A 24,948-nucleotide genomic window follows, 5' to 3' on the forward strand; every position below is an offset into this window, starting at 1 on the left:
GCAAATTTTCTTCTGGGGTGAATATAAATGCTGTTTGAGGGGGGGCATACGGAAATGAACCTTTCATTTGCGCTGCAATTACCAGCGACGTCTGACGAAATAGCGTCGGCTTTTTTACCGTTGTAATTGCCATGTCTGGTACCCTAGAGGTAGCTAAAGGGCCTTGCTCATCTCTTGCTAAATAAATGCTCTTGGCTTCTCCATCAAGCCGAAATCCATGTTTCTGGATTGCATCCCATCCAAGGATACAGTGCCGGTCCACTTATACGACCACCTGTTGCAGCGGTCGTATAACCGGATGGTCGCATGACTGGTCGGACGCTATAGTAGTGATTAGCAGGTGACGACTGATTTTAATTTGATATGATGCGATATCGTTTGGCTTGTCTCAGTACAAAAGTGTATGAAATATTAAAAATGTAGGCTCAAATCAAATAGAAACAAGACTAGAAAAAATACGCCTAGCATTAAGAGTCTTGTTACGCGGATATACATTTTCTTTTACTTTTCCCATTCTTCACAAGTACAATAGCGATGCGTTCTGATCCACTTACAACCAGAGATAAGGAGATGGCTCACTCCACGTAAAGCCCAGCAGTCGACATTTTCCCTCCTCCCCCTCTCTAGCAGACGAATTCGACTGCGCTGCTCCTTTCGGCCAGCTCCGGAATCGTGGCTGTACTTGGCGGTAAGGACGGTATGGTTTAAAACGTGAAGGGGGAGCGCCACTGGGAAATCCTTACCGCCAAGTACAGCCATGATTCCGGAGCTGGCCGAAAGGAGCAGCGCTGTCGAATTCGTCTGCTAGAGAGGGGCAGGAGGGAAAATGTCGACTGCTGGGCTTTACGTGGAGTGAGCCATCTCCTTATCTCTGCTTACAACAGAACACTGGCTGACGTAACGCACTTTTATTCAAAAAAGTCCAGCCCTCTCACCTTAATGAAAGTCAATAGTCATTAAAAAAAATAGACCTCGAAAAGGGATTAAAATAATGCAACTGGCGGTACATTTAGCGGCATAAAAGTTTGAACAGGGGCTGTTCGCGCCAAAAAGTGGTGCAAGCAGAAGGGTGGTCGTATAACCGGGTTGGTCGTATGAGTAGGCGGTCGTATAAGTGGACCGGCACCAGAGTCATTAACTATGGTTACCGGACTCAACGTTAATGGCTTCCATAAGCTTTTGTCGTCGTCTTGTGTTGATGGCCTCGCATCCAATCCTGCCACCTAGTGGGTGTGTAACGATACTATGTGTCACGCGCGACGCGCCACCCTTGCTGAGTTGCTGCCCCCATTTGAAATTTCCAACAACATTTATACATTTTGGGGCACTTTTATCTATTACTTTGCTACTTTACTTGTTTACTACCTTAATTGGGTTGTTTTGTACGATACACAAATAAATATTTTATAACAATTATTGAATTGAAAGCAACCAACTGATTTTATTATGGTGTCCACATCGATCACATAACATTTTGAAATGCAATACATTAAGCGAGCTTTCCTTCCTTAAATTTAGCTTTTACTTTAGCTTTTTGCTTGGACAAGAGGAGGTTATTCAGTCTTTTCGATTTATAAATTTTCGATGATAGATGTCAACTGATTAATTGTAGAGAAGTGACTGTTTACATTACAAGTAACTTGTTTGCTTCCCACATAAAGCATTACTTCGTTTTTGTAAATAACGTGGTCAATCTTTGTAATTAATTTCCTTTCACTTGACAAGTGATTGGTAGTACACAACAGAAGGCCATTAGTGAATGACCAAGTCAATTCTTGTGATCCTTGAAATTGAATATTCCAACGAAAAGTCTCGTAATCAGTGAAATTAACCAGAGTTGGTTGTTGCTCATCAACAAGAGATTCCATCGTAGGCTGGATCACTTCCTCTATTACTTGAGCCATTGGTTGCTGGACGGTCGGCATTTGACCATCTTCGTTTTGGGTTGGTTGGTCAGCCTGCTCATCAACAAGAGATTCCATCGTAGGCTGGATCAGTTCTTCTATTACTTGAGCCATCGGTTGCTGGACGTTCGGCATCTGATCAACACCTACGTTCTGGGACTGTTCGGCAGCTTGCTTATCAAAATGAGATATCACCGTCTTCTGGATAAAATAAATGAATTAGAAAAAAACAACTTCAAGTAACAAGCTATGCTATGTTAATGAAAGAAATACCTTGGGTGTTACTGGCTCAATGTACTCGACAAATAAATCAAAAGATGTGGAAGCAGTACCAAGCGACTGTGGTGGAAGAGAAGAAGCGACTGTGGGAAGTTGGTGAGTAGGAATGACTGCGACTGGCTGAGAAACACCATGTTCATTGACAGCTATACCATACAGGTCCACAAGCTGTAGCACTTTACTCCTGTGTTCGGATAGAATGTTTGGACAAGAACAAATTAAATAAAACTGGTCGTTCAGATGAGAAGACTGATCCAACACATACCTCTCAGTAGTGAGTAATTTACTAACACGAGACCTTTTCAGAGGGGGCTGGTTGACAGTTATAGGAACATTTGCCAATATGTGTAGTGTGGAAGCCGGTAGATTGGTAGCATAAGTCACATCTTGCAAAGCTTTTTTCCTTACTTTTGGTTGTTCAATGCCAACTTCTGTATAGAAAATTAGGGGAGAACGGGGTCAACTTGGACACGGGTCATATTGGACAAAGACCCTAAGTGCTACATGTTACGGGAAAAAAAAATTTTTTTAAATTTTTGTATAGACTGCAATGTTTACCGTTCTAGAAAAAATATTGATTAAAATCGAATCATTTCTTGTTATCACAGAATTAAAAAAATGGCCCTGTTTGATGTAATATTCTTCCCTATTACTGTAAGCATTTTTAAAATGAAAAACACTACAAATGAATAAAAATATGATATGTGAAATAGCCAATTCATTTCTTTAATGATTGATAAAAAACTTAAATTTTAATGCCTTTCCAGTGTTAAGTTATTAACGAAATACTAAATAGCACCGGGTTGGGTCATTTTGGACACACAGTTTTGGGGTCATATCGGACAACTTCGATATTGGAGTGGGAGGTGCTTGTGGAGAAGCCATATACGCCCGTTTGACAAATCGATACTCGATACTCTGTTAAACCCTCCCATTTTACTCTACCCGCCTACAAATTGTCCATTTCAGCCCCCTATTTCGTAAAAATGACATAACTCTGTATTTTTCATATCTATTGCAAATATTTCAATATGAATGAATAAAATATTGAATAAGCAGTCTACCCATATTTTTTTAAAATTTATTTTATGTCTCCTTATGAGGAAAACTGGCAGTGTCCAATCTCACACCGTCCCTGTCCAGTTTCGCCCCGCCGTTTAAATAAAAATTAAAAAAACCGACTTCATTAAAATCCTTATAACTCGTTTATTTTAAAACTTAAAAATTACAAAAAAATTGTGGAGTTACCCAAGAAGGTGCTGCACCATTAACTAAAAATAAATATTAGAAAAAGAACATAGAAATCTAAATAAAGAGGAAAGAAATTTTTTTTCCAGTTTGACCCCGTTCTCCCCTACCCAATTATTTAAAAATAAATATGCATTAACTTTATATTAAAATTACCGAGATAATACTTAGGATTTTAACCTGCACTTAATCTCGAGTGGCTGAAAGGATGAAACAAACCTAGAATATCGTACCCTTTGACAATGTCAGAATCGTCAAAATGCACAGCCTCGACGTTTTCTGTAAGTTTACGTTTGGCATTAGCTCTTGCCATGTATTCAAACTATTGCTTGGCACTCCAAATAATGTATAACTCTCTCTATTTTCGTCGTTTCCTGAATACCTATTAATGCAATTGGAAACTACACAGTTACGTGACTATGGCTTAGCTTTCACCATTTTATGTTCTACGTTGAGACTGAGAGTTTGAGACTATCACCGCTAGATGCGCTCAGACTTGTGAGGGGTTCGAGGGGAGCGGAATAGAGTTTGAAGGAGGCATGGCCTTAGAGGACCCATCAAGACGACGCCGTCTCCGAGAGAATCTTCCGCCATAAGAGTCGTGTAACCATAGTTAATGACTCTGCCGGCACTGTACAGTCTTCTGTAACACCGTTGGTTACAATAAATTCTTGTCTTAAAACTGACTCTCCGTATCCAACGGGCAATTTTTTCTCCCCTACACCATATAAATCAAAATCAAGCTGACTGCAAATCACTTGACCTCTAGGGGGCAACTTATTAAAGAATCTCTCAAGTATAATACTTTTAGACGTGCCTGTATCAAATAATGCTTGTAAAGGGATTTGGAAAATCTTTAATGGAATTCTTGTGGTCGATTCATTTGTAATGATTGTTAATTTTTCGACTTGTCGGGATTTTAAAGGAGGCTCGATATCAACTGACCCGAAGCTACAGTTGATCCCCAGTGGTTTCCCTGGCATTGAGGTGGGCCTGGAATGTTAGGTCTATTTGGTTCTCTTATCTTAGAACAATTATTAAATATGTGACCTATTTCACGGCAAGAATAACAAATAGGGGGTTGTGCCTGTTCCAGATTCTGGCGTTGAAATTTGCGACAAGTAGACTGAGTGTGGCCTCGATATCCACAAAAATTGCAAGTCATCAAAGGTTGTGAGGGCCTGTATGGGGAATCACTAGAAGGACTTGAAAAGGACAAAGTAAAATTTCTAGGTCTATTCGGAAATCTCGAAAAGTGCTGAGTGGTGTTGTCGTTACTACCAAAACGTGAGGGAGAATAATTCCAATTCTTTTCGCGATTAAAAGTGGGGTTTTGGAACGAAACTTGTTTACGAAATGGTGCGTTGGGTGTATACTGTTGCACTCGTCGAGCCGAATAAACCAAGAACAAATGCCAACCGTTAATTTCAGAGCACAATTTATTTAAGAACACAGAGGTAGATCCACAATACGCCAAGAGTAGCCGGCTTTCGCGAAGCTTCTTCTTTAGGTCTGCCGGTAGCCGGATCCGAGAACTAACTAACTGTCATCTCTGACAGACAGGTGAATTCCGGCCACTGATCGACCTGCCATCTACCGAGCAGTATGCAAACAGGGTGATACACGTAACATTCGGCTCTTCCTGACTCGAAGTTCGCCATTTAAAAAAAAGAGAACAAACAAAACCAAACACAAAAGGGAACAAGACGAACGCAACTGATTTAAACAAAAGAAAAGCAAAACAAAGAACTTCGAAATTTCCTACTTTTACCATCCCTTCAGAATACTATACCCTCCCTCGGCTCTAAAATTACCCCCTCCTTCCCCCACCCAAAAAAGGAAAAAAAATATTAAGTAATTGAATTAGTTGTAGCTTAGGCACACCGCCCACGTAAGAAGCAAAAAAAAAGAAAAAGAAAAAACAAAACAAAACAAAAAGGGACACATACCACAAGGCAAAACACAGCTAGATAATTGAAAAAATATGTATATATATATACATAGCGAAAGAAGTGCGTGTACGGTCATGTGTGGTAGTGCCTCATCCACGCCGGCCGTCTTGTTTGTCGCCCAATCCTCGTAGCAGGTAATGACGTAATTATTGGTGGGGCTTCCGGTGGCTCATTCTCCGATTCCGATGAGCTTACGTCACTTGATGAGGATGTCGATGACAATGATTCGTCTACCGTTATGTCTTCCGACTCATCCCACTCAAGAACCGACGAATCTGGCAGACATGAGCGTTAAACCGTCGATGTGAATTTTTCTTCCGGCACGCGGGCAGATCTTCCGCCAAATATGTTGTCAGACACACCTTTTTCACCACTTGCAACGGTCCGATAAACTTGGGCAACAATTTCTTTGTAAGATTCTTCTTATGGAGCTTTCGGCGAACAAGGACAAGATCGCCCAGTAGGAGCTCGGTGTCCACTCTCCTTCGTCTATCGACGCGTTCTTTTGCTCTTCATTGCTTCCTAAGAATCTGCACCCGCGCTGCCATCCTTAAATCCGCAATACGCGTCAAAAATTGCGAGTGCGACTCCTTCTCTTTATCCGGCCAGGGAAACATATTCTCAATAAACAGGACTGGGAGACGACCATGCACTAGTTCAAAGGGAGTTATTTCCGTAGTGGCCTGTCTAGCAGTATTAATGGCAAATGCTGCCGTGGACAGATGCAAATCCCAATCATCATTGGTCGTATTAACAAAGGCACAGAAAGCAAGGGTCAAATTCCTGTTCACACGTTCAACCAGCCCATTGGTTTCCGGATGCTTTGCGGTCGCAAAAACGTGGTCTATATTCCATCTGCTTTTCCAGTCAGAAAACAACTTCGAGGTGAAAGCCGTGCCCTGATCCGAAATTAGGCGCTGAGGTGTTCCATGCCGGAAGAGGATATTTTGCTCCAAAAAAACAATGGCAAATTTGGACGACGTATCTGGAACAGGCTGTACCTCGATCCACTGAGTCAAATAGTCGATCGCGACGATGATGTGGCGATATCCTGCAGATGTACTCTTAAATGGACCTAAATGGTCGACACCGATGAGATGGAATGGGGATGACGGTGGCTCGATGGGGAGGAGCTTACCAATCACGTGACCAATAGCATGTTTGTGTTTTTGACAGAAAAGACAAGATTGGACGAACACTTTTACACTCCTACCCAGCCGTGGCCACCAAAATCTACTTTTAATCCTAAATAAAGTTTTCTCTACTCCCTGGTGCCCAGATGAGGGGAAATCATGACAAGAATCAAGTACCTTACGACGTAGGATGGAGGGAACAACTAAAAGAAATTTTCTACCCGAATGACTATTTTTTTATAGAAGATTTTACCCCGAATAACAAACCGTTGAGACATATTGTTTGGAATTGGGGAACTCAAGGAGACGAAAATTGGTTGGAGTTGGCCGTCTTGTTGATGCAAGAGGGCGATCTCATTGGATGCTAAGCCAGTTTCAGGCATATTTACGGCAATATACAGCAAGTTTCCTCTGTCTGAGAATCGCTGGTTTCGACAATCGCCTCTGCCGGATTCCAAGACAGGGCGTCTGCTACTTGATTGTCTACTCCTTTGACATGCTCAATGGAAAAATCAAATTCTTGGAGATCAAGCACCCACTTGGAAAATTTGCCCTTTAACTCCTTTTTCCCCATCATCCATTTTACAGAAGAACTATCCGTTTTCACAATGAAATGCCGACCATAAATGTAAGTGCAGAATTTCTTTAATGCCCAAACAACTGCCAACACTCCAGCTCGTTTGCGTGATAGCGCGTCTCTGCATCACTCAGCTTCCGGCTAATCAAAGAGACGGGCCGATGCCCCTCACCAACATCGTGTGACAATACTGCCCCGAGCCCGATTTGACTTGCGTCTGTCTGGATGGTGACTTACCGGACGTCATCGAAATGAGCCAGAACAGGAGCCGAGGTCAAGCGCTCGACGATCCTGTTCTTTGGGCCTTCTTGACGCTCGGTCCATCTCTATTCAGCATTCCTCTTCAAAAGTAAGTGCAAAAGGTGCGTAAGGGCTGCAAAGTTTGGTATTGTAGCACGGAGGAATAATGCTGAGACTCAAGTAGCGATTAAGATTGTATTCACTTTCGATGCGCTAACACACACACAGTACTAACAAACAGTTACAACTAGACTGGGGCCGCAGCAAGGGACACACACAAGTATTTATGCACTAACGTAGACAGCAGCTACCGGGAGAAATATCTGCTGACAAGACTGCCGGACATCTCGGGTAGAGTTGCGGTCCATAGCAGATACAGAAGCGCCGGACGTGACAACTAGTCCATGGGGCCTCAATAACCGCGACATCTCCCTCCCTAGATAGCGAGTCGCCCCGACCACTATTATTTATTTTTAACCATAAAAACGAATCTAAATTTCGAGACTTCTCCCTTTAGCTAAAATTTATACAATTCGCTATACTACTGTTTCCCACTAAGGCCTACGGTTCAAAGCTTTCTTTACTTTTATTCGGATACTGTAAGAGTGCTATAGCCTCTTTTGACTAAACTATGGAAGTCATTTGATCTGATCTACCCATTACAAGGTCAACACTATGCGAAGCATCAAGAAAAAATAAAACAGTCATCAGAACATGGAATAACATCAGTAGGGGGATTTGCCGCTTCTATTTAGTTAACTGCTCCAGACTTCGAAGCATCTCCAAACAGTGCAGCTCATGTTCTATTATTCGAACCTCCAACTTAGCCAGTTGGGTGCTCCGTTGTGCAGCCTGCTCTCCGTCAACTGCACCTTCCACGCTGCCTGTTGTCTCCAACACCTCGAGTCGCTTTCTCACCTCGATTCTTTCCCGGTCATGTTGTTTCTTTTCCCTCTAAAATAGAAACCAAAAGGTGAGATTTGCCATAACCGTGAGTATCGTACCCATCAACAACTCGTATGGGTAAGACGGCGGGGTTCACTGTAGACGTTTTCGGGTTTCATCCTCTTCTTTCAGCTGACGTATAGATTTCCCAACTATATCGGCCATTGTTCTGGCTGCCTTGTTTTTTCCAAGGGTCGAGGCGATCATAGCCTGTAGTGACGTCGACGTCGATTTTTGGAGATTGTCTGTCGATCCTGCTGGGAGTGTCCAGTTTATGCCCTTCAGTTGGGATGGTGGGGATTTCTCCCAGGAAAAGGATGACTCCCTCTGATAGCTTTCCTGAAGGATCCAGTCATCTGTCTGACCCGAACACCCTTTTGGAATTTCCACAATTTCGACGGTCGCCAACTCACGTTTATACTGTTTCCGACTTCCAGCTCGGGCCGGGTACGTGATTACCAACGTTTGGGTTCTCCCTATTGACAACGCCCACTGACGCTGTCCAAGATACAAAGCTTCAGGTCCTTTCCATTTCACAAACACTTTTTGACACTCAAGTTTTTTTTTTCTGTATCTTGTAAAAACAACGCCATGGAACACGTTTTCTTTGCATTTTTCCGCTCAATGGCCCTTGCGAGGGGGCATACCGAACTCGAGTTATCTTTGCAGGATCTTACCTCTTCCTCGGTTAATTCGATGAACGTTTGTTGATCTCCTGCTACTGCCAAAAATTGGGGTAAAGAAGAATGACGAAGTCCTACCCCACCTTGTGCGTCATACACGGGTAACACAAAAATTTCATATAACTCAAAAGTCTTTTCAAATTCTACTAAAGGGAAATGAATGAATAACTTGAGACCATTCTCTGTGGATGCTGTCACAACATTAGCCTCCTGATAAGCCCGCCAAAGATCTCCTGGGGAGTTAGGGCGGGAATTAGGGCCCACCCTGAGGCTAGAGAGGAACGGATTTCTGACAGAACCGTTCTTAATTGTGCGGGAGTAAACATCTCGGGAGGCAATCGGCCAGACGCCAGTAGAGCTAACCCAATGCTTATGTCGTCTAGTGTCATTTTGGTCCATTCCAATAACCGGTGTGCCGCTCGAAAAGCCTCATCCACTCTTGCCGTGACTATTGATTGTCGTTCCAGTACATTCATTGCATTTACGAAATTTATTTTGGCTCTATTTAATTCCTTTTCCAGCGTCTGATGGGCTCGCTCCAATTGACCCAAGACTACAGTGTGCTCATGTAGTTCCCACAAGCTTTCATTGACAAGGGTCGCTTGCTCAGCCATACGATCGAGTGCTCACAATACCGGATGTCTCTTTTGACAGAGAGTCGAGATATTTACTAAGCTCCTCCAGTTCTCGATCCGTCGCTACACCGAAAAGCCATTTCAGGGCACTCCCACCGGCATCAATTAATCCTCTCTTGGCCCTCTGCTGTTTCCCGGATATTGCCTCCTTCAGGTGATTGAATCTACTCTTGATTACCCCTAGTTCCTCTAGGCAGCCTGTCGCTCGTTCCGTTAATTGTTCTTTGATTCGATTACCGATCTTGAAATCCTCGTTTAGCGGCCCACCTTCGTGTTGTGTTAGTTTCTCCGCCAGCCATTGTCCAAGATGGCCCAGGGTAGCCTCAACTTGTCGAAAAGACACCTCAGTCACGACTACCCATTCCGAATCGCTGAAGTTGACTTCCCCAAGATTTTGAAAAACTACCCCACTCATTACGAATCTCTCCCGAGGAGATACCCCATATGGCATTGCCCCACATAGTAGCGTCAAGAGTAGCATAAAGGGGCTGAAGGTTATTGGGTTGCCATAGCGCTTGGGTTGTTTCCGACTTCTCTTCGATCTCCTCTCCCCTCCCCTACTTTGCTCAGGTGCTTGGGGTTCCGGGCGGGATATTTCGAGATCGACACCCTCTTCCTCCTCTGGCTCCTCCTGGATTGCTTCTAGCCGTGCAGTTCTTTCCCATTTCTCCTCTCTCTGCTGACGCCTCTCGCCGATTGGGTCTTTTCCACGTCGGTGTTCAGTTGTTACTGGCCGTTGACTCCCCTCCAGTGGCGGCGTTACTGGTAAAGTATCCCCTAGGAAGTTTTCTTCGTTAGGCCTACCCGTCACCTCTGGCGAACCTCTAGCAAATTTTTTCATGCTGACCACGTGAACAATTTCTGATTTCCGCGCCCGTAGCAACTTAACCTCGTAATTTAACGACGACGTTTCACGGACAATCACGTAGGGTTCTCGCCATCGATGTAGTAACTTTTTAGACCGCCCTATTTTGAGAAAAGGTTTATACACCAGGACTTCATCCCCAACCTTGAAATCTGTTGCCACTCTTCGTCCTGCATCATAAGCGTCCTTTTGTTTTTCTTGCACTCTATGTAACCATTGGGCCACCACTTGCTGAGCTTCCCCCAGTTTTTTCACCACCTCGTCTTGCCCGTCATGTTTCACCGGATTCGGGTTCCCATTCATCATGACATCTATGGGTAGTATTACCTCCCTACCATACAAAAGAAAAAAAGGAGTTCTGCGAGTTGATTCGTGGCGGCTTGAATTATAAGCAAAAGTGACATAGGGTAGGATGGTATCCCAGTCTGTATGTGCCTTATTCACATACATTGACAACATGTCTGCCAAAGTATGGCTTAACCTCTCCACTAAACCATTTGACTGCGGATGGTATGGAGTAGTAGCTCGGTGGTTTACCGCCAGAGTGGCCATTATGGACTTAGTAAATTCTGCAATGAAACACTTCCCACAGTCGGTCACGATGCTTTCCGGTGCCCCATGGCGGAGTACCATGTCCTTAACAAAAAATTCTGCTGCATCTTTAGCCGTAGCGGTGGGTAGGGCCCGCGTCTCGGCCCATTTTGAGAGATAATCTACCGCTACAATGATGTTCCGATTGCCCCCACCCGTCACCGGAAATGGTCCTAAAACATCAATTCCCACCTTCTCAAAGGGTCGTTCTACTCTTATTACTTCCATGTAGCCCTGTGGTTTCATGGGAGTTGATTTTCGTGCCTGACACAGCACACAGGCCTGCACGTATCCCAACACATGTTTCTCTAATTTCGGCCAGTAGTAGCGAGCTTTGATCCGATCTGCTGTCCGACGCACCCCGAGGTTCCCAGCGGTAATGTCATCGTGGCACGCTTTTAAGACAACCTGTCTGTAGTTCGGTGGGACACATAGTCGAAGCCTGCTCCCCTGTTGCCCAATTGTACGCACATAAAGCAATTCTTGTTGCAATACAAAATTTTTAAATGGGGCGTCAGGCCGTTGTTCTATTACCATTAATGCTTTTTTCCATTGTGGGACAGATTCTTGTCCCACGCAAATTCCCTCCAAGTCCCCGTTGAGTGTGACTAGCAGCACAGGTAGCAGGGAATCGCTCTCCTCTTCTTCTTCTGCGGGGCCTACTTGGTACCGCGACAACGCGTCCGCATCCTCGTGTAATTTCCCACTTTTGCACAACACCTGGGGTTCATAACCCTGTACCAGCAGTGCCCAACGGGCTAGTCTTCCAGCCAGATCCTTCTTCGTAGTTAACCAGCACAGAGCATGGTGGTCCATCACTACTCTCACCGTCATCCCCCAAATGTAGCAGTGAAATTTTTCATTGCCCAGACAAGCGCAAGGCACTCCTTCTCGGTTATTGAGTAGTTACGTTCAGTAGCTGATAGCAAACGACTTGCAAAGGCTACCGGTCTCTCTCCCTCTCCCGTTTTCTGTACTAGCGCCACGCCTATCCCGTATTCACAGGCATCGGGATGAATGTCAAACGGCTTCCCATAATCGGGATATGCTAATTGTGTCGCCTCAATCAAACGCTTCTTTAGAGCATTAAAGCTTCCTTCTTGTTCTTCACCCCAACAAAAGGATTTTCCCTGTTTCGTGAAGTCGTGTAACGGCTTTGCAATTTTTGCAAAATTGCTGATAAATCACCGGTAATACGAACATAGCCCGATAAAGCTCTTCACATGTTTAATTTTCTGGGCATTAGTCGCGTTGGCCGGCGGTCTAGGGAATTCTCGAACCGCACAAATCTTCTCAGGATCCGGGGCGATTCCATCCTTATCCACGACGTGACCTAGAGCTTGCAGTCTGGTTTGTGCAAATAAGCATTTCTTCAGTTTCACCTTTAGATTCGCGAACTTAAGACACTCGAATACACTTCCGAGTCTCTTCACATGTTCTTCCACCGTTTGGGAATAAACAATAATGTCGTCCACATACACTAGGCACGCGGACCATCTCAACCCACTGAGAACCAGGTCTATCATTCTCTGGAACGTACCAGGCACCACACACAACCCAAAAGCCATCACCTTAAACTGATAAAGACCATCCGCTGTTATAAAAGCTGACTTAGGGCGATCACTCTCCTTTATGGGGACCTGCCAATAACCCGATTGCAGATCCATGATTGGAAAAAAAACCGAACCCTCCAATCTCGCTAGGGTTTCTTCAATTCTGGGTAAGGGGTACACATCTTTCAGTGTCACCGCGTTTAACTTTCTGTAATCCACACAGAACCACCAGGCCCCGTCCTTCTTCCGCACAAGTACCACTGGTGAACTCCAGGGTCCATTGCACTTCTCTATTACTCCAGTGTCTTCCATCTCTTGAACAAGCGTCTGCATTAGCTCCCGTTCTTTCTATGCGTTCGAGTAAGGGCTTTGTCGGATGGGACGACAGTCCCCTGTCTTGATCGCATGCTCCGCCACGTTGCACACCCCGAGTCTGTCATTTTCCCCGGCGAAACAGTCCTCAAAATCTTGAAGTACCCCAACAATCTTGTCGTGACTTTCCACCCCAATTTCCTTCGAGACATACTTCCCGAACACTTCTCGTGACCATTTGGGTGCTTCCAGTACGGCCAACGCCACCACTTTCCCCTCGCCCTCTTTTAATTTTAATAATCTTAGCTGAAGAGGGTCCCTTGGAACCAACCTAGTTTCCGTTGGATCTATTACAGCCAAAGGAGGAGAGATACGTTTCGCCAATTCCCACCTAAACATCGTTCGAAATGGAATCCTGCTTGTCCATGGTGAACCATGGACAAGCAGTGGACGTGGACCTTGTGAAACCATCACAATTTTCCTCTCACCAAGACGCACAACAGACTACGTCGATCACACCACCAACAAAGAAGCGAAGATCAGTCGAAGAACCGTCGATCTTCCTCGAACCACCGAGGAAGAATCTCAATTAATTGGCAGTCCGCCACTCCCCGTCCTTCGTCGCTCTTCCCGTGCACCACACCCAAAGCACATCGCCAGCATGCAAGCATCCTTCGCCACTGACACTGCTTTAATCCTGGAGGGAGAGCCGGATCAGTACCAGGACGCAATGACCAGCAACAAGGCTTCAGAATGGAAGGCAGCCACCAAGGCAAATAAACCGACGATCTCACTTTCTTTGGCATTTGGGTGGATGACGGCATACTGGCAACCAAGACAAAAGCAAAAGCTACCGCAATGATTGAACATCTGGAGACTTTCTTCGAGATGACGTCTAAGCGAGCAAGCCTCTTCATCAAACTGGAGATCACCAGAAGACGAGAAGAAAAAAAAATATCTTTATTTCCCAACCGATCTCTCCTGCACAAATTTAAAATGTCGAACTGCAACCCAAGCAGCGTTCCAGCTGACCCCGGATCTCACCTGACGATAATGGACTGTCACTTGCGAAACAGTTTGACCCCTTTCAGTTCCACTCCATATCGTTCAGCCGTCGGGGGATTCATGTATATTGCAAAGATGACACGGTCAGATATCCTATTTGCTGTCACTGCCGCGTCCCGTTATAATCAAGATCCCGGTAGCGCTCATTGGGCAGCGGTGAAACGGATCCTCTCCTATCTGGCCGGCACAATCAATCACGGGCTCTGCTATAGTAAAACTGATTTGGTAAATCACCTAGTCGCCTACTCCGATTCTGATTTCGCTGGCTGCTAGGACACAAGAAGGTCAACCTCCAGCCTAATCTTTATTTTTAATAAGGGACCAGTCTCATGGACGAGCAACCTCCAAAAACCCATCGCTAACTCAACTGCAGAAGCGGAGTATTATGCTGCAGGACACGCTTCCATCAACACAGTCTTCACCCGTGAACGGATTCAGATCCAAGTACGTTATTCCATGAAAACGGATGCCGCGAGGGGTGACCAACGGATTCGTTTCCCTTCACTGATGGGCAAGTAATCGCGCCACCTTTTCCGTAATGGAGAAAGTTCAAAAGCACTCAGATTTGAATCCATTCACGGAAGTATAAAGTAATGTTTCCTTTTTCAGAGTTTGAATGTTGAATTTCCGTTCACGGATTGTATTTCAATTTTCAGTGTAAAATTTGTATTACAAGTATTACAATGTTTACAGGATTTGTTTCCGTTTACGGATTGTTTACCTTATTTATACACGTGCCTAATTCTTAATTTTCATTAACCACTTAAAACTACTTAATTAATATTGATTGAATTGTTGTTTTCTCCAACAGTTGGTTTTCTTTTGGATTAAAATGCTTTTATCGGAAGAGCTTAAGGAAATAAAACAGATTTGCAGTACAACAGTTTTACGTGTATTAATTAATATTTAAGTTTTGCATGATTAACAACAAGAAATTTGAAGAACTGAATGACTGAACTGATAATTACCGAAATAATGCCATTTAGTGTTATTTACTTAATACTGAATTATTAATCATTAATAATCAATAATAGTTTAGTGTTTTACGTTTAGTTTTCAATGGAAAAAGACGAAATTTTAACTGGCGCCAAAAAATGATGGCCGCCGTCGTGCTCTTTCACGATTGGTTCATACATATTTGCTTATTCCTAATATAAAACTATGTTTAATGAAGTTTTTCTAAGTGTCATCGTGTTCCTCGTGATAAGAGGATCACGAAAAGTACATTGTATATTAGTTTAAGTGAAGAAAATTATCCGAACGGTGTACGAAAAGTTGGGTGTGTATCTACGTCATCCCCCTCCTCCCCCAAAGTTGGCAAAATTGAATAATTTATTGTATCCAAACGAAAGGTGCCATCATTATGAATTTTATGGCAATCGATAGCTCTCATTAAGAGCTTTCTTCTTTCCATTCAAAAAATTAAAATATTAATATGGAAAGAAATCCTATCATGATGAAAAAATTTCCATTTTTTCGCTGTAACGCATATCTCGGTCTAGCCGATAAAACGGAAATTTTTTCATCATGAAAGGATTTCTTTCCATATTAATATTTTAATTTTTTTTTACGGAAATTGAAAGCTCTTAATGAGAGCTATCGATTGCCATAAAATTCATAATGATGGCACCTTTCGTTTGGATACATTAAATTATTCAATTTTGCCAACTTTGGGGGAGGAGGGGGGATAACGTAGATACACACCCAACTTTTTGTACACCGTTCGGATGATTTTCTTCACTTAAACTAATATACAATGTACTTTTCGTGATCCTCTTATCACGAGGAACACGCTGACACTTAGAAAAACGTCATTAAACATAGTTTTATATTAGGAATAAGCAAATATGTAGGAACCAATCGTGAAAGAGCACGACGGCGGCCATCATTTTTTGGCGCCAGTTAAAATTTCGTCTTTTTCCATTGAAAACTAAACGTAAAACACTAAACTATTATTGATTATTAATAATTAATAATTCAGTATTAAGTAAATAACACTAAATGGCATTATTTCAGTAATTATCAGTTCAGTCATTCAGTTCTTCAAATTTCTTGTTGCTAATCATGCAAAACTTAAATATTAATTAATACACGTAAAACTGTTGTACTGCAAATCTGTTTTATTTCCTTAAGCTCTTCCGATAAAAGCATTTTAATCCAAAAGAAAACCAACTGTTGGAGAAAACAACAATTCAATCAATATTAATTAAGTAGTTTTAAGTGGTTAATGAAAATTAAGAATTAGGCACGTGTATAAATAAGGTAAACAATCCGTAAACGGAAACAAATCCTGTAAACATTGTAATACTTGTAATACAAATTTTACACTGAAAATTGAAATACAATCCGTGAACGGAAATTCAACATTCAAACTCTGAAAAAAGGAAACATTACTTTATACTTCCGTGAATGGATTCAAATCTGAGTGCCTTCGAACTATTATACTCACATGTACGGAGGAAAGGTGGCGCGATTACTTGCCCATCAGTGAAGGGAAACGAATCCGTTGGTCACCACTCACGGCATCCGTTTTCATGAAATAACGTACTTGGATCTGAATCCGTTCACGGGTGAAGACTGTGTTGGACAATTCCATGACTTTGAAAATTCGTATAATTTTGAAAGCAGACGGATTGTTTGGAACATCCATGATGACGCATGCTTTGTCTATTGTTCTGTGAAATACCGACGAAAATGGATATGATTGCCGCAGCTTACGGATGTGAAAGCGATGAAGAAGAATCTTCCGATCCGTGGGCTTCTTCTCGAGTCTCTGCAAAGCGTACAGCAGTATTTAACGAATTTCCCAATAGACCTTTGAAAAAGGTTGCCTGTAGATTGCCGGCACCCAAGTAATATCTTCAACTATTTTAAGTTAGTTGACATTTAAATACCTTTCTAATATCTGTAGACTTGCTCTAGACTCTTTTGAAGTTGTTGATGACCCATCACAGCACGGAAATAGAGTAAGAAGTTTTCCCCATGAAAGAGGAAATTGGGCATCCTTTGTTTATCTACCTTGTAAGTATAGGACACAACAATGAGTCTTAAATTCTGTATTTTTTTTTCAAATAGACTTGTTACAATACATCAGCTTGTTATTAAATTTTTTTACTTAATCTAGGGGAAGCAAACTCTCGTTTTGTGAGGGCTGTTGAGCTAATCACTAACTGGTTCTACGAACATGGCATTAAACTTGATATTTGTGATGATTTCCACATTAGCTTAACAAGGACAGTCATTTTAAGGCATCACTGGATTGAAGGCTTTGTTGCTTCTATTAGAAATCAACTGAGTGATGCCCCAAGGTTTTTTTTCTCATTTTTTTGTGTTAAATATCTCAGTTAAAATTACTTATTTGATGTGGTATACGATTACATGGAATTAGGCCTTTCCAATTGTATGGCACCAATGTGTTATCAGTCTACATCAATGAAGAAAAAACCAGAACATTTCTTGGTACAAGAATTACATTAAATTACTTAGACAACATACCTAAAATTTCATCCTTTAGCAATAAATGTTGAAGATCCTGTTGGAATTCTCGATATTCTCGTAGAAAAAATGGATTCTTGCTTGAAGGAGTATCAACTGCCTGCCTATTATGAGGTTCGTTTAACTGTTTTCAGTCATTGTTTGGAAAATTTCCGTCTTTATTTTCTTTGCAGAAACCGTCCCACCATGTTAGTATCGCCTGGTGCGTTGGTGACCAAAAGGAAGAGTTAGAAAAGCTTGCGTTAGATTTACAGCTCGAAACAGACCAAATTTCGTGTAACGTGGACGAGATAAGATGCAAAATCGGAAATACCGTGAAACGATTGTGATTTTGTTACTCAAAATATAACGTGAAGTCATTCAGCTGTTGCCCAGGTTTTTTTAATAAAGAACAAAATATCTATTTAGTTATTTTCTCTATTGATTGGCAAACGAATAGATTTCAACTGTCGCGCTTTTCATTTTCATCCCAAATGCCGTTCAAAAGCAAAGGTTGGAAAAAGCGTGTACCGGTATAGGTAATTTATCCCATCACCAGATTAAGCTTGCATTCTTCGTTCATTCAAGGCGCCTTTTACAGCTGTGTATTTATAGTTGTATAATTCGCATTTTCACAGGGATGACGATACGTAATTTTTTTTCTAATAATTTCATAATATACGCCCGTTTCTTGACGAGAAAAAAGTTCGAAATTGTTGCTGAAAATAGCCCACCATTGTGTTTATTACTTTCTTAGTGAGAATAGGCTGCGGCATGGGATCATTTGAAATTTTATTTTTTTCCTTTTCATTCCTCTAATTTTGCCTTTCAGAAATTGCCAAATTGCATCGAAGAAGCACTAAATCTCAAAAGACAAGGAAATTGATATTTAAACAGGGATTCGTCACAGGGATTCGTCATTTTCCAAACGTATTGCCAGGGATACGTAGCTAGCCAACTCGATAGTGCTGGGATGAAGTGTGATTTTGCCTACCACACTTCTTTTTCAGGCGACTGATGTCTTTTTTCAATTGAACAATAGTCTCCCTTTGTTCTTCTACGTAGCGTTTGAGATCTTGAGCTTCCCTAGCAATTCGGATGTGAGTTCTGCCACGTTCCCGTACTCTTTCCTGTAAAAAGCACAACCAAGGCGTTTCAGGTTAATTTCAATTAAAAAATAAAAATAAATAAATATAAGCTAATCTACGATTTCACATAAAATTTACAGATTCTCTTCGGAAAAAGGTTGCGGAATATGATGTCCTTCAATTTGATTTCTTTTTTCTTGTTCAGATCGTGTCCTAAACGTTTCTTGACTTCCTCTCGCCGTAGGTAAAATAGAAATTCAAAAGACTCACTAGTAACCATGAATTTTTCTGCAATCTGTCCTGATACTTCTTTTCATCGCGACGGAGGATTGTTAAAGTACGAAGTCTTTCTGAGTTCAGAAGCAACTCCTGTGTTACAAAAAGAAGTTAGAAAGTGTGGTTTGGTAGATTTAAAAGTACGAAAATAAAATACGACCTCTGATAGCGTGCATTGTAATTCAGAACATTCTCCCTATTGGAAAATTTTATTGATGAGTATTTAAAAACCTATATTTCAAATGATTTGCTATCACAAGTTATGCCTTCTATTTCGAATTGTAAGCCTCTATCTTTCCGGGTCTTTTGTAAATTCGTCCTTTCACCTGCTAATGCATCGGTTAGGTAATCTAGCAATACGTTTTAAACTTGTCCTGGTGTAATAGATGTTTTGTGCGTTAAGCCACGTTCAGACTACAGCCTTTTTGAGCGTTTTACGTACTACGTATAACGTTTTTACGCTCCGAGTTACGTAGCTGGGAACGGAAGAGTGTTCAGACACAACGCTCTACGTAGTACGTAATACGTAAACTCAAAACGTAGTCAAAACGAAGTCAAAACTGAGCGTACGTAAAAATGAGATTGATCTCATTTTTACATAAGTTTTGGGACGTTCTACGCACTACGTAGCCAAAATCTATTACGCTTGTCTACATTCTTTTTTTTTTCAGGTTTTCTCTCCTGTTTATTCATTCTGGGATATGTCAGGTGTAGAATTGTAAATTTAATAATTAATTTTTTTCATTTTTATTTTAAAAATAAATATTGGGCCTACTAAAGTTGCCAAAAAGAATTCCCTTAACAAATTCAAGTCACCCCCCAAAAAATCACCGATAAAGAAAATCAAAAAGTAAATATTATTTCATGAAATCTTTTGCAATTATTTTGGTTTATTGCTTATTCCATTTTAGGTCTTCAAGAAATTGGTCAGAAGAAGAACGTTTCGTCCTCAGAACTTTTATCAATAAATATAACAAAGAGGAAAGAGCTACAACAGGTACAAAAATCTACAGCAGACGCTAGAATCTCCGCAGAATCTAGCCTACTCTACGTAAATTTGACAGTGTAGTCTGAACAGTCTACGAACACATTTACGTAAATATGGCTCCGTAAAAAACGCAGCGAAATTTACGAAGTACAAACGTAAACTTTTAACGTTATACGTTATACGTTATACGTAGAAAAGAGCTGTAGTCTGAACGATACTTTACTTGCAGATAACGCAAAAACGTGAAATTTAGGTGCCCGTGCTTAATTTTACATAAAAGTTTTAATTCATGTAGTATAATCACATAAAATATGTATGGCTCCCCTTTCGCATTTTTGCATTTGAAGTATATTTTTATTGCCAATTTTATTTGTAAGCTTAACGATAGGGGCCTACTGTTGACGAATCAAAGTGGGCGAAATAAAAACGTAAGAAGGTTTATTCTGGTTACGTACGCGACTTATCTGATAGCGCTGCCAAAGTAATGCCGACAACTTCTTTAGAGTACAGATAACCTTGTCGTCCAGAGGTTGTTCAGCAGCAGCAGCACAGGTTTTTTCGAGGTAAACTTCGAGATTATCAATGGGAATATCAAACTCTTTATTAAGGGCGATACATAGATTATCCATTGTTTCCTGGTAAAAGATTATTTAATACAAAAAAAATTAAATCACACTGAGGAAAAGGGAAATACAAAGAAGTGAAATTATAAATTCAAGAAAGTAATGATGTAAAACACTTGATTTGCCAGCCTAGCTAAAACCTGCAAGATACCTTGTATAGCTACTCTCCTCTTTAATTGTTTGTACTAGCTACTATGTACCAAACACTTTATAAGATCACATAACCTGTTGGTGTCTATGAAATTCAGTTGTAGCAAACAAGAAACGATTTTTCACTGCTATTTTTTCGCTAGTTTCACACAGTACGTTGATACTTTGGTTTTTTTTTTAATTAACGTAACACTAGGGCTGACATGTCCTACATAATAACACGTAACAAGGAAATTTCTTAAACTGTTTTGCGTAACCATGGTAATGTGACAAACGGAAATGTTGACAAGAAGTCCAGCAGAGCGTGCACAAACCGAATAAGATAAAACAGGAAATAATTAGTAGGAATAAAGTAATTTAGCTCAAAGTCGCACTTAACTAGAAATCGATAAAATAAGAAGGTGTTTTAATAACTTTTGCGCTTTTTTCAAACTCAGAATTGGGAAATGCATTAGCATTCGAAGTTACTAAAATCAATTTAGGCGAAACTCAAAGAGGATTTCGAATTTCCGGTCGTATCTAGCGTAAGTGACTTGGTTTTGGCATTATTCGTAAACGAACAGGAAAACGATCAGGAAAACAGACTCAACCCACCCGGTTGGAAAAGTAGTCAACTAAACAGCCCAACACGAAAATTTCTAATAACAACTATTGTATTTAGTTATTTTTGAATCTGTCTAGTACATGACGAGGTGGCCGAGTGGTTAAGGCGACAGACTGCTAATCTGTTGTGCTCTGCACGCGTGAGTTCGAATCTCATCCTCGTCGATGTCATTTTTAATGCTTTTTTTAAATTAACATTTTTATTATTAATGTAATAATGTTTTTGTATTTTTTGAGTGAATAGTTAAAATTCATACTTCAATTACTTCATGGTTCATGAAAATGAGTTAAACAGTAAAACATAATAGTAGACTTTCCTGTAATGAGCCTCAAGTGTCAAGCTATACATGCATATACTTTATTCCTATGGGAATTGAACTGCACTTGAACTATTTTTAGATTTCTTAAACTGTAGGGCCATATTTACGTCTTTTCTCTTTTTTTCTTAGCACATCAACATCTTATATACGAACGTCGTTATCCCGTCATTACATTGCCCTTCCTCATCAAACTAAGATTAACGTATGAAAAGCAAAATGTGTAAACATCTTTTATCAAGCGCTATTTATTACAACTTAATTTTTCTATTTTGCTCTTACAATTTTCCCAATAATTATTATTTTAAGTTTGTGAACTACTCGAAGTTGGGAAGCCAACAAAAAGTCAATACAGTGCCGGGCTGAACGCAAGACCCAGTTCATCATAAGAATGCAAAAATGATGTTGCCTCCAAAGCCAAGTTGCCTTTTTGGGTTTTGCGGGTTTCAAACGGGGTTCTTAATGGGGGACGAAACCCCGATTGAAAGCAATCGATTAATGAAGGGACATACGATCGAATGGTAATCAATTATTGCAATAAAATCTAAGCCCTTGCCCCTATCACAACCGCAATTCTGCCGCAATCTACCCCGAATTCTACCCCAATTCTTTACCCGAAATCGTTAACACTTAAGTTTTGCCCTGTCCCGCCCTGGTTGACGAAGGAGGAAATAGTCCCCCAATTGGCTTTTTTCGAGGCCGGACCCCGATTACAGCCATTCCGGCAGGTCGCTACTCGTATTCTTGTAGTGCAAGAAAGGTAGAAACAGTTAAAGTGCAGTTCGATTCCCGTAAGAATAAAAAATCTGCCTATGTACAATATTCTGCAGAAAAAGAAGAACGCCGATTTATTTTGAAAAAGCCTTGTGTGGGTAGAAAATATTAATTGTTTACTTTTTTTAAAGAGAGGTAGGGCGGGTTTGGCCCAAAATTATCATAAGAGGGGTTGGGTAATATAAGTCCAGACACCTTTTTTTTTGCCCAAGGTATTAAATGTCTGGAAAAAAGTGTAGACTATATTGTCGGTATACTCCCCTACCCCCAGGCTAACAAGACAAATTTCTGCAATACAAAAAAAGAGTCTTTCCATTACTTCTTATTGTCATTATCGGGTCGGGTAATCGGGTAGCATCATCATAATATTCGATTTCGACTCGATCGATTATGTTTTGACGTAAATCGATTGATTGAAATCGGGTTTGCATCTTCGATTACACACCCCGATTTAACTCTGATTGAGTTCGGGGCGCAAAAAATTTCACCCCGAACGCCCCGCCACGAGCCCTGAAATGCGAAACCCGATTGACAAAAAGTGCCCCGATTTGGGTCGGGGCTGATCCCTAGTTACCATGAGTAGGCTACATGACATCTAGCCGCCAGTCTCGAAACCTTTTTCGAGGAGCCTGTGTGTCGATATTCTGAAGCAATAGGTTTCGTACTTGCTCATAGAACCAAATGTCTAATTTGTTGTGCATAAGCAAGTTGATTATTTTACAACTTTTCGTGGCTATAAATATAACTCAAAAACATAGTTTATATCACACATTAATTAATAACAGAAAACAGAGTTTTGCGATTTCTTAATTCCTCATTTGACATTAATTTCCATACAAGTTGTGTGCTCAAGTATTTTCTGTTTTTTGTTTCTTTCAAGAAAATGCCAGTATTTCGCAAAGATCCTTGTGGAATTATTTGCATTTTTATGACATACTTAGCTGTCTTTTACGCCGATTATGTCGTTGTGAGATGGATTGTTATCCAAACGCTGCACAATAGGTAGGAACTGTGGTTTAACATTATTAAGAACAGATATTTTAATATATTTTCCTCTCATTTTACTATTTATAGCCTTTGGGGTGCTTTTCATGCAGTAGTTTTCAACTCCATAATTTTACTTCTCACCTTTTCACATCTACGTACTGTGTTTTCTGACCCTGGAATAGTTCCTCTACCCCAGAGCAAACTGGATTTTGCTGAGCTTCACACAGGTCTGTTGCTGGATCGGTAAACTTTGTTGATATAAATTTTATGTCATTATATAAATTCCTTTAGGGTTTTCATTCTTACTATTATTTGATTACTATATTAGCCCAGTGGTTGATTAAAAAATGATGATGTTTTGGTCACTTGGCATGTTATGTAAAAGTGTTACCATCTACCAATTGAATATTTGAAATGCATGTCTTTAAAAAAAAAGAAATATTTCATCAGGACTCTAGTAGTGGTGTTTCTGTAATAATTTGGTTTTCACACAATTCAGGAACACAAAAAGAACCGACAAGCAAAGATGACTACACTGTCTGTGCACGCTGTGAAACGTACCGGTATGTGAAAAAATATATATTTAGAATCAAAACTAATAAACAAACAATAATTGTCTTTCTATTTTTCAGTCCCCCTAGAGCTCATCACTGTAGGTAATGTTGATGAATAAAAATGTAAAAAATTTCATATAAAATTCTCTGTTGTTTTTCTTTAGGATTTGTCAGAGATGCGTACGCAGAATGGATCATCATTGCCCATGGGTAAATAATTGCATAGGTAAATTTAAAAAAAGGGCTGATATATCAAGATGTCCATAGACCAAATTTAAAAACAAATCAATATTAATTGAATCTTGGTACATTATAAGGACAATATAATCAGAAGTACTTCCTCCAGTTCCTGTTCTATGTGGGAATTTTATCTGCCTACGCTGTGATTCTTGTTATTTTTTCCTGGATTCAAGATTGTGCTGATTGTCATAAGGATAAAGTGACAACTCAGACAAGGATGTATGAATCATTTCCATATAGCTTATAAAAATTTATACGTTCATCAGTGAAAAACACGTTGGATTTCAAACTAGTTTACACTCAATCATACTCGTCGTGGAAAGCGGACTGTTCGGTTTATTCGTGACGGCCATTATGTGCGATCAGTTGCAGGCAATTTTTGGCGACGAGACGGCTGTTGAACAAGCAAAACAGCAAGGACCTTTCAGGTTTCTGTCTTCCCATAAAACTGCATATTTTTTTTTCCCTTTCAACTTTAATTTTGCTTTTAGGCCGAGAAAACCTCGACTAGCATTGCTTACCGAGGTATGTGGTCGCGGGAGTCCAATTTTCTGGGTTCTACCTTGTCAGTCACCGCCCAAAGATTTAGATTTAATATCTGGATACGATGTCTAATTCAGTACCTCGCATTTCTCCATGTTTGTTCATGAAATGCATTCCCCATAATTGTGCAATATTTATTTTCTTTTTCTACATGCCCTTCTTACAATTGAGTGTAGCTGTGTCCTGACCTTCCCTTCCAAAGCAACATGACTGGTATCGCTCTATCACATAACAGCGATGAATTAACTTTTTATCATGAAATCAACTGGATAAAAACAAACAAATTAAATAACAATAAAAAAAAAAAAAAATATATTATAAAAGAACACCCTCCTATACTGATGTCTAT

At 40.7% G+C, this 24,948-nt stretch overlaps 3 protein-coding genes, 1 non-coding gene and 1 pseudogene across 8 annotated transcripts; 3 read left to right on the top strand and 2 right to left on the bottom strand.

The window, feature by feature from the left end:
- Positions 1–1,571: 1,571 nt before the first annotated feature.
- Positions 1,572–3,731, bottom strand: LOC123469337 (annotated as a pseudogene).
- A 12,775-nt stretch (positions 3,732–16,506) lies between these two features.
- Positions 16,507–17,884, top strand: LOC116930706 (U6 snRNA phosphodiesterase). Its single transcript, XM_032938101.2, has 6 exons — positions 16,507–16,834; positions 16,894–17,003; positions 17,107–17,290; positions 17,371–17,441; positions 17,497–17,591; positions 17,651–17,884. The coding sequence occupies exons 1-6, from the start codon at positions 16,641–16,643 to the stop codon at positions 17,804–17,806; spliced, it is 810 nt and encodes a 269-aa protein (XP_032793992.1). The 5' UTR covers positions 16,507–16,640; the 3' UTR covers positions 17,807–17,884.
- Positions 17,885–18,182: 298 nt separating this feature from the next.
- Positions 18,183–20,820, bottom strand: LOC116930707. Of its 5 annotated transcripts, XM_032938102.2 has the most exons (5): positions 20,583–20,818; positions 20,264–20,443; positions 18,981–19,016; positions 18,815–18,913; positions 18,183–18,586 (listed from the first exon to the last, which is right to left on the bottom strand). In XM_032938102.2, the coding sequence occupies exons 2-5, from the start codon at positions 20,435–20,437 to the stop codon at positions 18,407–18,409; spliced, it is 489 nt and encodes a 162-aa protein (XP_032793993.1). In that variant the 5' UTR covers positions 20,438–20,443; positions 20,583–20,818; the 3' UTR covers positions 18,183–18,406. The 5 variants fall into 5 exon arrangements, 3 of the variants coding, with proteins under 3 accessions (XP_032793993.1, XP_032793995.1, XP_032793994.1); XR_004398524.2 differs by lacking the exons at positions 20,264–20,443; positions 20,583–20,818 and adding an exon at positions 19,078–19,351 and having other exon boundaries at positions 18,683–18,913; XM_032938104.2 differs by lacking the exon at positions 18,981–19,016 and having other exon boundaries at positions 20,583–20,820.
- A 447-nt stretch (positions 20,821–21,267) lies between these two features.
- On the top strand, positions 21,268–21,349 carry Trnas-gcu. The gene has a single exon. It is a non-coding gene; the product is annotated as a tRNA-Ser (tRNA).
- A 1,656-nt stretch (positions 21,350–23,005) lies between these two features.
- On the top strand, positions 23,006–24,910 carry LOC123469955 (palmitoyltransferase ZDHHC3-like). The gene is made up of 8 exons (XM_045169331.1): positions 23,006–23,277; positions 23,350–23,489; positions 23,762–23,825; positions 23,895–23,918; positions 23,981–24,042; positions 24,134–24,275; positions 24,350–24,484; positions 24,548–24,910. Exons 1-8 carry the CDS (start codon positions 23,159–23,161, stop codon positions 24,669–24,671), a joined length of 810 nt encoding a protein of 269 aa, XP_045025266.1. The 5' UTR covers positions 23,006–23,158; the 3' UTR covers positions 24,672–24,910.
- The last annotated feature ends 38 nt before the right edge of the window (positions 24,911–24,948 follow it).

The sequence above is a fragment of the Daphnia magna genome, linkage group LG1 (assembly GCF_020631705.1).
Source record: "Daphnia magna isolate NIES linkage group LG1, ASM2063170v1.1, whole genome shotgun sequence".
NCBI classification, from domain to species: domain Eukaryota; kingdom Metazoa; phylum Arthropoda; class Branchiopoda; order Diplostraca; family Daphniidae; genus Daphnia; species Daphnia magna.